General features: G+C 35.7%; 1 protein-coding gene and 1 pseudogene across 1 annotated transcript; one reads left to right on the top strand and one right to left on the bottom strand.

Moving 5' to 3' along the window:
- Positions 1–6,348: 6,348 nt before the first annotated feature.
- On the top strand, positions 6,349–7,363 carry TAS2R39 (taste 2 receptor member 39; the record flags this gene model as incomplete). Its single annotated transcript, XM_008053844.2, is given in 5 exon segments — positions 6,349–6,773; positions 6,776–6,933; positions 6,935–7,169; positions 7,172–7,308; positions 7,310–7,363. Coding segments are annotated over 5 exon segments (1,009 nt in total), but the record flags the coding sequence as incomplete, so codon positions are not given.
- A 6,306-nt stretch (positions 7,364–13,669) lies between these two features.
- Positions 13,670–14,248, bottom strand: LOC103255937 (annotated as a pseudogene).
- Between the last annotated feature and the right edge of the window lie 534 nt (positions 14,249–14,782).

Raw genomic sequence — 14,782 nt, 5'->3', positions numbered from 1 at the left:
TACATTATTCAGAAAAATATCAGTTCTAAGATATTAGAAATAAATATGACTAAAAGCTCATTAAAATATATTAATATCTATTATTACAGGAAAATTGTTTATTTTTGATTTTCAGTTAACCAATAAAAGCTTATCAAATACAAAGAAGCACTTTTTATTTATTTTTAGAGACAAAAAATACGTGTTTGTAGATTTTGTAAAATTCTTTCAGAATAAGGCTATTTTATCAATCTAACAGCAAGTAATTTAAAAATTTAGCCTATAAATGTGTATTTCAAATAATTATATAATTTTAATCATTGTAGCACCCTTTTCATTCCTAAAAGTATCTCATGTGCATGATAAATTGTATAGTTACCTTTGGAATATGAAATGAGAAACAAAATATTAAAGGTGAAATCCATGACTTAAGAATCCTAGACACAAATTTGGAGCAAAAGCATCAGCATTTAATTCAAAAATTACTTGTTACTTAAAAAAAGCCCAAGGATGACACTGATGTACATCTGCAGAAGGTGCATTTTATTAGTATCGCTCAGTAGAGTGTGACCTCTCACTTTGGTCAAATACCTTTATCTAAACTAACTAAGAAATAAAGAGAGAAGACTCAAATAAACAAATTGGAAATGAAAGATGAAACATTACAACTGATGCTGCAGTTATTGAAAAAGATAAAAGAGACTCCTATGAATAATTTCAATGAACTTGAAATAACAACTAAGAGAAATCGAGTCTAATAGTAATTCCAAGTGAAGGGAATGAAACAAAAGTCTGAGAAGCAGTATTTAAAAGTACAATTGCTGAAAGTTTCCCAGTTTTAAAATATATGTATATATAATACCATATCTAGATTCCCCTTCTGAATGCAAATAAGATGAATTTTAAAATAATGATAATAAAAGTCCCAACTAGACACATGATAAAGAAAATTCAAGAAAAACAGGCAATCTTAATATTAATCAAAATTACTGCTCCCTTTTTTTTTTAGATCCTCCACTTGCAGCAAAACAACTCTGAAAATTATAAATAAAGTTGTAGATTTAACACTATCTGACTTCAAGATTTATTATAAAGTTACAATAGTTCAACAGCATGCTATTCACAAAAGGAAAGACACAGAGAGAAGTAGAATAGAAGAGACAAGAAGAGACAGTTGAGAAATAGACCCACACGACTATAGTCAACAAGTTGACAAGGGTACCAAGTCAATTCATTAGAGAAAGGATACTTTTCACAACAAAAGTTACTAGAATAATTGGATATCCATATATCAAAAATAAAAAAATAAATAAAACCCACTAAGCTCAATACATTTCTCATACTTTATACAAAAACTAACTCTAAATAAATCATTGACCTAAATTAAAAAGTTAAAATCATGAATTCTTTGTGGCCTTGGGTCTGGCAAATAATATTTTTTTTTGACCTAATACTAAAAGCACAATCCATAGAGGAAAAATTGATAAACTGAATTTTAACAAAACGTGAAATTTTCATGCTGTGAAAAACAATGTATAGAGAACAAAAAGACAAGCCATGTATTGGGAGAAAATATTTGCAAAGCACTAGCCGATAAAGGACTTGTAAATAGGGCCATTGCCTTGCTAGACTCTGGTGTGGCCATGTGCTCTTTGAGCTATGACTGTGCCATGCTTCCTGGCTTTGGTTCCCCTCCCCTACCTTGGAGAGGTGAATTCTCTCTCTCTCTCTCTCTCTCTCTCTCTCTCTCTCTCTCTCTCTCTCTCTTTCTCTCTCTCTCTCTCTCTTTCTCCCTCCCTCCCTCTAGTTTACTTTTAAATAAGCTATATTTGATAATCTAATGTCTGTGCAATTCTTTGCATCTTTCATGCAGCACCAGATCACACCCCAGACACCCAAACCCTCAGTGGGCCTGACCTGACATTCAGGAGGCCCCGCTGGGAGAGTGTGACCCTAGCATAGACACTTAATAAATACTTACTGAGTAAATGGCAGAACTAAGATATGTCTTTTATTAATAAATATTAATTTTATTATTAAAAGGAGAAAGATTTCAGACTGAAAAAAAATGAAAAGCTATGCTATGTATGAGACATACTTAAAAATACTAAAAATATTCTTAAAATCTGATTTTAAAATGTAAATATCTGGGCACCGTGGTTCACGCCTGTAATCTCAGCACTTTGGGAGGTGGAGGCAAGAGGTTTGCCTGACCCTAGAGATTTGAGATCAGCCTGGACAACTTGATGAGAACTACAAAATAAAAAATAAAAATAAAAATGAAGAACTTGTAAATAGAATATAGAAAAAATTTTAAACTTAACAATAAGCAAACAACTCATTTTTCCTTTAAAGAAGCAAAATTCTGAATAAACAAATAAGGCATACTGATGGCCAACAAGCATATGAACAGATGCTCAACATCACTAGTCACTAAATAAATGCAAGTTAAAATCACAATGAAATGTTACTACAGGATTTTTAATAACTAAAATTTTTTTAATGTATTGATTATACCAAGTGCTGGTAAAATGTAGTGCAACTAATACGCTCATGTATTGCTAGTGGCAATGAAAAATAGTACCTCTCTGGAAAATAGATAGGCAGTTTTTTTTGTAAATTTAAATGCGCAGATATTGATTTTGAAATACCAGTCTCCAATAAAAGAATCAAGACTTCTTAGATAAATAGCTAATTTTATGGTTGGAGCATAAAATAATATAAGTCTGGAACAGTCCACGATGTCAGAAAGTAAGAAAGTGCTTAAGGAAAAAAAAGGAGGCATGTCTAAAAGATACAAGAGATAAAAGTGTTCTCAACTGTCAAAAGCTTGAATAATTTGAGAAAAAAAAACAGTCGTATTGGAGTGTGACAGAAAGAATAAATTATAAAAAATAAATCCATGAGTATATACTAACACAAATAAATGTTTGATTAAATAAATGGTTCAGGGCATTCAGTTTCCCTCCCCGTGTGGGAGCTTTTCTGCCCTCTCAATAAATCCTGCTTTATAAATAAACAAATAAATACAAAAATGGTACAGAAGAAACAATTCTTTCTTAAAGAAAAACACCATAGTAATATAATTGTTGCAGGCAACATTCACTGCTAATACTTAAATCAGTGAACAGAGTTTGAGGAAAAGCAAGGTATTTGTATAGCTTCAAAGCATCCCTTCCAGAATATTACTGTGGTGGTTTTAAAATATACCACAATTTTTTTGCAATTTTTTCCTGCTTAATTCACCTCCTTTTGAGTGTGAGCCAAACTTATGACTCACTTCTAATAGAGTATGAAGAGAAAAAAAGAGTAACTTGATGGTGAAGACACTTGGCAAACGCTATCTCAACTAAGTGATCATGTTAACATCACTAGTAATAAGATATTGACATCATGTGTCCCTGCGATGAGAGGGCACATCATCTTTGTGACACCCTTCACCCAAATCCATAACACAAGTCTAATTATGAGAAAACATATGACAACCCCAAACCAAGGAATACTCTACAAAATACCTGAGCAGGACTGTAAAACTTTTTAGGAATCTGTTAAAGACTGGAGGTGATGAAGGAAAGTTATGATAAAATATGACATGGTATCCTGAAATGGATCTTGAGATAGAAAAAGGACATTAATGAAAAAACTGAAAACGTACAAATAAAGCCAGATGGTCAGCCAACAGTATTGTAACAATGCTAATTTCTTAGCTATGATCATTGTACCATAGTTAATGTAAGATGATAGCATTAGGAGAAGTTGGGTGAAAAGCTAATGGGAATTCTCTGTGCTATTTTTATAACTCATCTCTATGTTAAAAATTATTTCAGAATAATAAGTTAAAAATATAATCAAACAAACTGGACTTTAAAAAACTAGTTCCTACATCTGTAATGGATTCGTTTTCTTCGTGAGCTTTTCTTGGTTAGAAATACACTTGAATATATTCAAAATGTACTTTAAAAGTTAGATGTGCAATTTAGGAATTGGTCCAACTGTTTTACTTTAAGAAGATCATCTCTTCACCTAGAATGGTTATTTCATCCACCTCAGACTGTCCCTGAGAATTTCTGTCAAAAATAATCCTCTATCCATTGCAGGAAGAAACTTTGTGAATAAGCAGAGCCTCTTCTGAAATGCCTTTGTTGATGTCCATGGTCCCTGCTTCTTCCTCCTGCCTCTGCAGCACCCCACACTGTGAAGCCCAGACCCCATCCAGAGGTCTGCCTCATCCTGTTACTCTGTTTCTGCATCCCTTCCTCTGTCATCTCTGTCACCCACCAGTGTTTCTTGCACAGATGTTTTCCACAGTCTGCTTGTGTTTTCATTCCGGCTTGCTGTTTATTTTCCCACACTCAATTTAGGCATAGGATTTGCAGAAATTCAAATTTGAGGGAAGACAGAACTGCCATTTTTACTCATGCCTCTCATTATAAAAAGCTTCTCTGAGCTGAAGGTCTTCAGTAAGGTCATTCATTAATCCAGCAAGTATCTATGTACTGCCCTCTGGTGTCAGCCATTGACCTAGGAGTGGAATACGGTGATGAACAAAATAAAAATGAGGAGAAAGATATCAGCCTCTTAAGGGATCATGTCCCATTTCCCCTCACAGTCTTGGGAGCCTGGATCAGCAGAGAGGGGGGAAACCAGTGATAAGAGAAAGCCTTTTTAAAGCCAGAGGAATTGAGATACTCCATGCCTACTTGTACAAATGGGTGGAAACAACAAGAAAATAGCCATGGTCTACTACACTGTGTTCAAGGGAAATACTTAGAGCTCGGGAATAGGGATTTTTAAATGAGATGGTAAAATTTACTACAACTTGTTTAAAATAGTTAATCAAGCCCCCCTAAAAAACTTTATAACTTTTTGCCTTGTTTAAAAAAAGCTTTAAGAAAAATCAAAGGTTATTAAGATTTTCTGAGACATCTCACTTACTAACCTTCTCAGCACAGAATTATTCCATTACCATTATTTTACAGTTATATACATTCACAAAAGTTAATTTTCTCTGAAATAAAAAGACTATTTTATCATTGTGTGTTCTATGCTTACATTTTAAAATCAGAAACAACTTCACTTTCCCAAAATAAAAGTGATTCTTTTGGGGGGTAATCTTCTATTGTTTTAATATTCTAAAATTCGATGGATTGTGGCATTGTTTTTACTCTAAAATCGGTTAGCTTACCCCATAAGAAACTGGGTCACTTTTCCTTCCATGCTTATTTTCCTGGTGTTTTGTTTAAAATAAAAGGTAAGTGTGTGTGAGTGAGTGTGTGTGTGATCATTTATGCCTAATTAAACTTAGTACTTCTCAAGTAATTTATTTTGCAAGATCTTATTTCTTAAAAATTAGTGTCTTTTGGTTTTATTATGGTAAGGATATCATGAAAGCCTATCCGGAAAAAATTGTTACAGTCAATTCAAACCTGCATTTAGTCTTTGGCAAGCAAAAGAATCCATAGGTCTAGGCAGCATAACATAATAAGTAAGAACATAGCCTCTGAGGCCACTTTCTAGCTGTGTGACCTTGGCCAAGTTAATGACTACCATCTACCTCAGTTTTCTCATGCATGAAATGGAGATAATAAAAGTACGTCTCGAGCCGGGCTTGGTGGCTCAGCCTGTAATCCCGCGCCTTTGGGAGGCTGAGGTGAGTGGATTGCCTGAGCCCGCGGGTTCGAGACCCGCCTGGGCAGCGAGACCTCATCTCTACAATAAATCAAAAAAAAAATCAGCCGGGCGTTGTGGCGCATGCCTGTAGTTCCAGCTACTCGGAAGGCTGAGGTGGAAGTATCACCAGAGCCCAGCAGGTCGAGGCTGTGGTGGCCGGGAGTGGCCACTGCACTCCAGTCTGGGCGACAGAGTGAGACTCCAACTCAAAAAAATAAAAAAATAAAAGTACGTCTCATAAGGTTATTGTGAGACTTAAATATGGTAATGTATATATAAGTTGTCTGAACATTGCATAGAATAAAATTAGAAATATATATGTGTGTTTGTGTATATAGCAGTTATTATTTTCTATCATTTTCTGAGTTCACAAGTGAAACTAAGTTAAATGGTGATTCGGTGGGTCAATGTTCACATTAACTGAAACTACCAAAGAACACGACCCTAAATACTATGTTAGTAGCTTATAAAGGAGAGTCTGCTCAAGTATTTCCCTGGGTCCCCTAACTAAACTAACACCAAAAAGACCAAAATAGGGAGAGGATTAGAAACCAAATCCCTCCATCATTTGCATCTTCAGATTTAGAGCCAACAATTCTGAGACAAACAAATGGAGAGAATTTGGAAATGATGCATCAATTGCTTCCTCCTATGAAATGAAGAGTGGGAGTCATCAAGGGTCTGACCATCAAATGCCAGGAGACATTTTCCTCCAGACACCAAAGAGGAGCAACAACTCAGGATGACTGAAATCTGCAATCCCTCAGAAAATGAATTGTCACCATTTCTCATTGCCTTAATTTTAATAGTTACAGGTACTGAATTCATCATTGGTTTTGTTGCAAACGGATTCATCACGGCTATAAATGCAGCTGAATGGGTTTGGAATAATTCAGTTTCCACAAGTGACAGGATCCTGTTTTTCCTGAGTGTATCCAGAATAGCTCTCCAAAGCTTCGTGGTGGTAGAAATTACATTCAGCACAACAACCCTAAATTTTTATAATAAAGAGGCTTTATATGATGCATTTAAAATAATTTTCATGTTCTTAAATTTGTGTAGCCTGTGGTTTGCTGCCTGGCTCAGTTTCTTCTACTTTGTGAAGATTGCCAATTTCTCCTACCCCTTTTCCTCAAGTTGAGGTGGAGAATTTCTGAATTGATGCCCTGTCTTCTGTGGCTATCAGTGTTGATTTCCCTCAGCCACAGCCTGCTCTCCTGCATAGACATCTACACTCTGTACTGTAACGATTCCTCCCCTGTTCCCTCCTCCAACTTCACTAAGAAAAAAATACTTCTCTGAGACTAATGTGGTCAACCTGGCTATTTTCTATAACCTGGGGATTGTCATTCCTCTGATCATGTTCATCCTGGCAGCCACCCTGCTGATACTATCCCTCAAGAAACACATCCTACATATGGAAAGCAATGCCACGGGCTCCAGTGATCCCAGCATGGAAGCTCACATGGGGGCCATCAAAGCCATCAGCTACTTTCTTCGTCTCTACATTTTTAATGCAGTTCTCTATTTATCTATTTCTCCAACATCTTTGCTGTCTACAGTTTCTGGGATATTTTGTGCAAAATCATAATGGCTGCCTACCCTGCAGGCCACTCAGCTCTACTGATTCAGGACAACCCTGGGCTGAGAAGAGCCTGGAAGCAACTTCGGCCTCGTGTTCATCTTTATCCAAAAGACTAGACCCTGTGACTAGCGTCCATAGGACCTGGCCTAACCAGCTCTACCATTTCCTCACCTAGACCTCTCTCTTTCTTTCCTCTTTTTTTCCCCAACCCTGATCTGACCCTGAGGTGGCTTTTTGTATAAGAGTTTGATCTTTACTTCCCTTTGGCTTCATGGGCACAATCTTAGTGTGTTTGTCATATTCTTTACCTGAACCCTCTATTTCTACCTCTCCTTGCTTTATCTAAAGCAGTGATTCTAGGCACTGCCTACACATTAGAATCTCTATGGTTGATTTTCGAAAATACCAATGTCCAGGTCTAACTTCAGATCCATTAAGTCAAAATTTCTAATGGTGGAACTTAGACAATCTTACAAGTCCTCCAGGTGATTCTGATATGTAGCTGGGTTAATATAGCCACCAAAATAAAAGAAGGTTCTGAAACTTGAGTTCTGACAATTTGTCTCTTTCCCCCTTCACATGCAGCTGGGAATGCACTTTGTCACCAAAGACATAATCTAAATAATTTGGGACTATCAATCAAAATTATCAGTGCACAAAACATCTTTGAACCTAAAAATCACTGTCTATGAATTTTTTCTATAGGTATGGCTAGATAGATATAGATATATGCAAGAGGATCTTCATCACAGTATTGTCTATTAATGAGGGAACTTGAATATCTGAAATGAGAATTATGCTAACATTTTTAAAAAATGAGATAAATGCATGTAGCTTGAGATGAGATGATTTCCAATATATCATTAAGTGCAAAAACCAAAAAGCTTTTTTATTTCACTTGTATTTTTTATGGAATATACATATATTTGTGTGTATATATATGCATGCACAAAGTTTCTAGAAGAAAGCACCAAAAACTATTAGCAGAGGACTTGTGAGTAGTGGCATTGGGTATCAGAATAAATGAAATATTTATACTTTATTTTATACCTTTCTGCATTGTTTAAACTATTTAGAGCATGTATGGACTAATTTCAAAATTTTTAAGGATTTATTTATTTTTATTAGAAGAGAATTGGTAAGTAGAAATGGTTTGAGGGAGGGGAATGTTCATCTTAATTTATTGATTGAGTCTTTAATAAAAACTCTTCGTTTTTATTAAAAATCCAAACCTCCAAAATCACAAATTAAGCATCTAATTCTCCTGTCACTGCCTCTTATTTTTCCACGTTATTTGCTCAAGAGCTGCCATGAAACCATCACAGACTTTTGATTCATTGACACCTCTATATTCTCTGTCCCTCTATTAGGTCTCTCTTCATTTCCTTTTGTATTCAGTTTGTATTACTGGTCAAATTGCTGATCTCACAAAAATATTTTCAGTATTAACAAATAAAATTAACTGTGTCTGTGATTTGCTTTGAAATATTCCAGCAGAGAACAAACAAGTGGAGATTGGGTGGTATGGATTATGCCTCTGTTAATGATTTTTTCAAACAAGGTTTCAGGTATGTGGAATTCTTCATACTATTTTTTTCCTATTTCAGGATTTATTTGAAAATTTCCCTAATATAATTTTTACATAAATGAATCATACAATACTCTAACTTCTTGACCTTTGTAAATATGGAATAATCCCACACTTAAATGAACCTGACTACTTAACACTCTGTGTTTGTTTCTAAGCAGCTGAGTGTTACTCAGGAGTATTTCATAATTGGATAAACTTACATTCCTGCAAATTTATGCTTTTCAGCCTCAAATGAGCAATGTCCATTCTGTATTTTTCTTTTTTTTTTTTTTTTTTTTTTGAGTTGGAGTCTCACTCTGTAGCCCAGACTGGAGTGCAAGTAGCCGGAATTACAGGCACGCACTACCACGCCCAGCTGATTTTTTTTTTTTGATTTATCGTAGAGATGAGGTCTCGCTGCCCAGGTGGGTCTCGAACCCGCGGGCTCAGGCAATCCACTCACCTCAGCCTCCCAAAGGCACGGGATTACAGGCTGAGCCACCGAGCCTGGCTCATCCTGTAGTTTTCTAAAAAAGTCACTCATTAACCCCCTAAAATGATTATCACATTTTGTCCTCAGTCCCCAAGCCTTCAATTTCTCTTCTCTGTCTTATTTCAATTGATAAAGTTGCCCCTAAAATCTTTGACAGATACCATTTAAAAGATATTCCTTTATCTTCCTATTAATTAGCAAGTCTGTTAAACCACCAATTGTTGCCTACATCCCCAATATTTCACTAGAAAGAGGGGCACTTGATGAAAAGAAATAATTAGACATGTTTTAACTATTTTTCTCCTCCCTCTATACTTCTTCCTCTGTGTTCCATTTTTCTGTGAGTTTTAGTATTGTTTTTGTTTTTTTCTTTCTTGATTGAGTCTTTTCTTAAATGTCTGGTGATCCTTGAATGACAACACAATGAAGATAATTGCAAAATTTAAATATTATTTTTAAAAACATTTTTAAATATAAAAATTATATTGAAACTTCTATTTGAGATGCAGCTCAAAAGTAGCACGTTCAAAGCTGGATTTTTAATTTCCCCCCAAAACAAATGTCTCCTTCAGTTTCCTTCAACTTGTTAAATAGTACCAGAATATTTTCAACTACCTTCCTCATGCAATTCATCAGTAAGTCTCCTGTTTCTGTTTTATGATGTATATACTTAGAAAATTATTCATTTATTAATTTAATAATTATTGGTTGAACATCAACTATATGGTAGATTCCATTCTAGGTGCTATGTGAACAACAAGGCGGTCATCATCACAAAAGTTCTAGTCTAGTGAGAAAGCACAGATAATGAAACCTAGGATAAATAGGACATGGTAGTGGTGATGTTAGCTCAACCTAGTCATGAAAGCCTAGATGAGTAAGAGTTTTAAAAGAATAATTTTAAATATTATAAATCTGGTTAGGTGTGGTGTGTCACCCCTATAATCCCAGCACTCTGGGAGGTCAAAGTGGGAGAATCATGTAAAGACAGGAATTTGAGACCAGCCTGAGCAACATAGCGAGAACTTGTCTCTAACAAAAAAAAAAAAAGAAAAAAATTTAAAAGTTAGCTGAGATGGTGGCACGCACCTATAGTCACAGCTATTTGGAAAGTTGAGGCTGGAGGATCACTTGAGCCTGCAGCTCAAGGCTACAGTGAGCTTTGGTCTTCAAGAGAACCTAGTTTCTAAAATTACTGAGGGCATTTGCTATCAAAACACAGAATCACAGATGACTAAAATTAAGCCATTCATTTAGCTACAATGATCATTGAAAAATTTTAAAAAGTAAAGACTTTCATTCTTTGATAAAAAAGACTCATTTTCTTAAACAATAAGAACTAAGGAAGATAGCATAAGGACAACTGAATTTGTCTCACTTTCCCTTTCGAAAAACAGCATAAGGGCAACTAGATCTGTCTCTCACCTATATTTTTTGTTTGTTTATTTACTTGGAAAATAAACAGAAATCTTTCTGAAATGACAAAATACCAAAATAAAGTAAGCTTTGTTAAAGTGCAGCCATTACAACACTGCTTAGCTCTGTCATGCTTTCTTGGCAAATTGCTTAGCTTGCCCTCTAATCATTAGCCAGGGAACATTAGCCAGAACTGGCTTCTCAGATGTAGCTATTAGTACAATACAACCCTTCGGGTACTGATTACTTTTCTATTCCAAGTATTTTTCTTCCAGCCATAAAGCAGCCCTTCATGAACTATATGACACAAACAGACCCCATCACCATAATGACAGTTCCTGTGCTACCTGCTCCCTTAATAATGATGTAAAACAGACCACCACCCAATCACCTTAATGACCTATTCACACCAAAACTAACCATTTAGTTTTAACCATTACTTTCCATAGCTATTGAAAAAAACTCAAAAAACTCTAAACTAGACAAATTACTTCCCCTTTAGCAAAAATCATATTCCCATGTCTTCTTATAATGTTTTATCTTATGATGTTCTGCCAATTCACCTTATTTTCCTTATACTTTTTGCATGCAGAATTGCTTTTCTTACATCTGGCAGCCTTAATTGCATATATCAATTATAATGTTAATTCTTAGTGACTCTTATTTTTGGTGATAAAACCCAGGAGGCAAGCAATTCTAATTATGTACTAGATGCACAGTCCAGGACAAAGAACAATGCCTTGGGCTAGGCCTTGTATCTTGAAGACTTAAATCTAAAGATTTAAGTTTACAGGCCGCATATGTGTGAAAAGTATTACAGAAGCAAAGTTTTATATTTTACCTGACTAATAGATCAATAGACTGAGACAAAAAGGTCCAAATTAAATTCTGAAGACATTTGCATATCTATTTTGCCAACTTTGAAGCTGTATTTACTTACTAAGATTACTAAAGTCATGTAGATGAAAGACATGAGCTAAGAGTTTCTGATAAAACATGTTATGTGCTTACTTTTCTTTAAGTCAATTACATAGAATTTTTTCATCTATTTTGGTAGTGTGACATTACATACATATAACATGCATACAGACCCACAGACAGCAGAATTTATAGATCTATAAGATTTTTTTTTTTTTGGCCAGTTTTATAACCGCTCTTCTTTTCCATTTCAGTTATTCATCTTTTTCAATTAACTGTTTTGTTGCTTTAGGCAACCTTAAATTTACACTTCTAAAGAGACAATTCTTAAGTGAAAACACATTAAAGAATTTATATTTTAAAACACAGAGTTAAAACATCAGACCTGAATTTTGCTAAAACAGAACAACAACAGAAACAGTGTTAAGTAAATGTTCCATTTGGTTAGGAAAAAGCACTTTAAACAAATGTATGACTTTGGAATATAAAACAGGCAGATACTCTTACAACGTATGAATTTAAAACAGGCAGACAACCTTACAGAGATTTTCTTAAAGATACACGTTTCTTTTACAAAAAGGTTTAGCCAGCTATATGCCAGAAAGTAATATTTTTGGCTTCCTGGTGAAGCAACCCCTTTAAGGAAGGAGAGTGAGATCAAGAAAGCATGAAGACTTTAGACAAGCCCTAAACACCAGGAAATAACTAATAACCATTCTTTGTAAACAACTGCCAGTCATCTCTAAGATTATATATACATATATATTTTTAACCTAATTATTCTATATCTTAAGGTCAAATTTTCCTTTTTTTATAATACCCGGTTTATTGAGAAAAATTCATAATGGAAACTTCAATTGCTTATTCTGCAACTTACAAAATAGCAATTTGATATATGAAATGAATTGGTTTTCATTTTGTAAGTATAGATGATAAAAAACAATCATCCATCTGATATATTCATAGATACGCTATTCAGAGAAACTTACATCCCTGAATTCTCCTGTTGCATATTTTATATCATACATTTTAAATCTGTTTACCAAAGAAGACCAGGTTTTTAACTATATGTAGGTTTCTGCTTACAGGTGCAATCTATCAGAAGTCGTGTCTATATAAATAGAGCTCAATTAATCCTGAGATGAAAAACAGAAGCAAGCCATTTCTTCTCCTTAGGCTTAATGTTACTTTGGTGATAGCAATGGCCTTCCCAATGCTCTCACAACCTAATAAGATCTCTCAGTTATGATAAATTAGACTCAGTCTGTCTTTCGATCCAGTCTACTCTGGTTCTGAACATATAGACACAAAAGAGTATAGATCTATGAATACAGCATTTTCCCATACCCTAATGCGATAAAGAACTTTAAAAGAGAAAATTTCATCTAAATATTTTGCTACTTAAGGATCTACTAGTGCAACAGGTTTTGGCTATGAAGCAATACTTTCCTAGATGACATAACAAGCCAATGTGAAGCTTCACAAAAAAGTAATTATTCAGGATATTAATTAGAAGTTTTCACACACAATGCACATTTAGAAAACTACTTTGCTTCTTTAAATAGTTGAAAACTTGAAAAGATAACTTTTTTTTACATTTATTTTAGAATGTTTGATCATTGACAATGTCTACCTAGCAATATCTCCCTCTTCTTCTTAGCCCTTAATAGACTCAGTTCATTCTATTTAGAAATAACAAAAACCTAATCCAATTATTAAATCTTGGAAGTGTCCTAATTTTTACTTTATAAGGTGGTAAGTTTCATGCTTATATTCTCTTATAAATATAAATTAAATGTTATGGATAGATATAAGAAAATATTGGTATAGTACAAGTCATTAGTGAAAAGAAACAAGCATTAACTCCACAAAACACATAAAAGATGAATATGAGACTGTAACACTATTTAAGAAATATATCATTTTAGCATTTTTGACTAATTTAGTAATATGAACACTGCCGAAAAGCAGGTTCCAAGTTTCTTCCTCTGAAATTCATCTGGACAGCGGGGATTTTCCTCTGCTCTCATCCCCCGCATTAGGCGGAGCTGTAGAAATGTCTGGGCTTGGAGTCGCCCAGGAGGTCGTCTTCGTAGTTGCGGAGGCAGCAGAAGAATAAGGCACAGCTGATCAGGATAATCATGGCAGCCCACCTGAAGCCACAGGCCCAGTTATAGTTGTAAGTGACAGTGGGATTGGCATGAAGGTTGAAGGTCTGCGTGTTCTTCACGGGGTAGATTACCAGGGAGATGATCTGGAACACAGCAGCCAGGGCAAGGAGGCCTCCCACCACTCTTAGGAAGCAAGCATCTGGGGCTCACGGAGGGCAAAGAAGGAGAGGATGAAACAGATGACCAGGATGATGAAACCACAGAAGAGCACGGCAGCGGCTGCTCTTCCCCACGCATACTCCATGAGACTGTGGCAGCCATAGTCATAGGACCCGCTGCCACCGCCCTTGTGGAAGCATCTACCACTGCGAGGATGTCTGGATGTGGTCGCTGGAGTGCAGCCAGCCACGGCCGGCCGGCATGATGATGTCGAAGGCGGTGGCGCTGAGCAGGAGCAGGGACAGGATCCACATGCAGCGCTTGCAGACCAGGCAGCAGCGCAGCATGTCGACCAGCGCAACGCAGAGAGGGGTGGCCGTGGCTGGGGGGCGCTAGAGGGGGGACAGAGAGTGGCCCGTGAGCTCGGGCGCCGTGACAAAAGAGAAGGGCAAGATCGAATTTTCAATGCAAAGCAAAGGTATTCCTGATATTCCTAAAAGCAAGAAAAACTTGCACAGTACAGATTTTTAAACCAGAAAGAAATCTGTCCACTTACAACTTGAGATTCATTAAGGGAAAACAGAGGCCCCTCCCAAAAAGGAGTTTATGATGCCATTTCTGTTTTTCTTAAAGATCCTAGACTTTTGTATCTTAGGTCATGTGGATATTACATGTGGCAAGAGAAAGATGGGACATACAGAAACAAATGGAGACACAGGCAAAATATAGTCTACTGAATTCCCAAAAGTAGGATTCAAAATAAAAGAAAAAGCAGAAAGGCCTTGTAAAAATATATAACTAGGATATTAGCTTTTATTTAAGCTTTTAACCATAGATCTCTAAAAACAATCCTATGACATCTCTTATTACCAGAATTTACC

This window comes from Carlito syrichta, unplaced genomic scaffold (genome assembly GCF_000164805.1).
Source record: "Carlito syrichta isolate Samal-C Ts95f unplaced genomic scaffold, Tarsius_syrichta-2.0.1 Scaffold288749, whole genome shotgun sequence".
Taxonomy (NCBI): Eukaryota; Metazoa; Chordata; class Mammalia; order Primates; family Tarsiidae; genus Carlito; species Carlito syrichta.
Note: the sequence above shows the minus strand (reverse complement) of the source record. Positions and strands in the feature narration are given on the sequence as shown.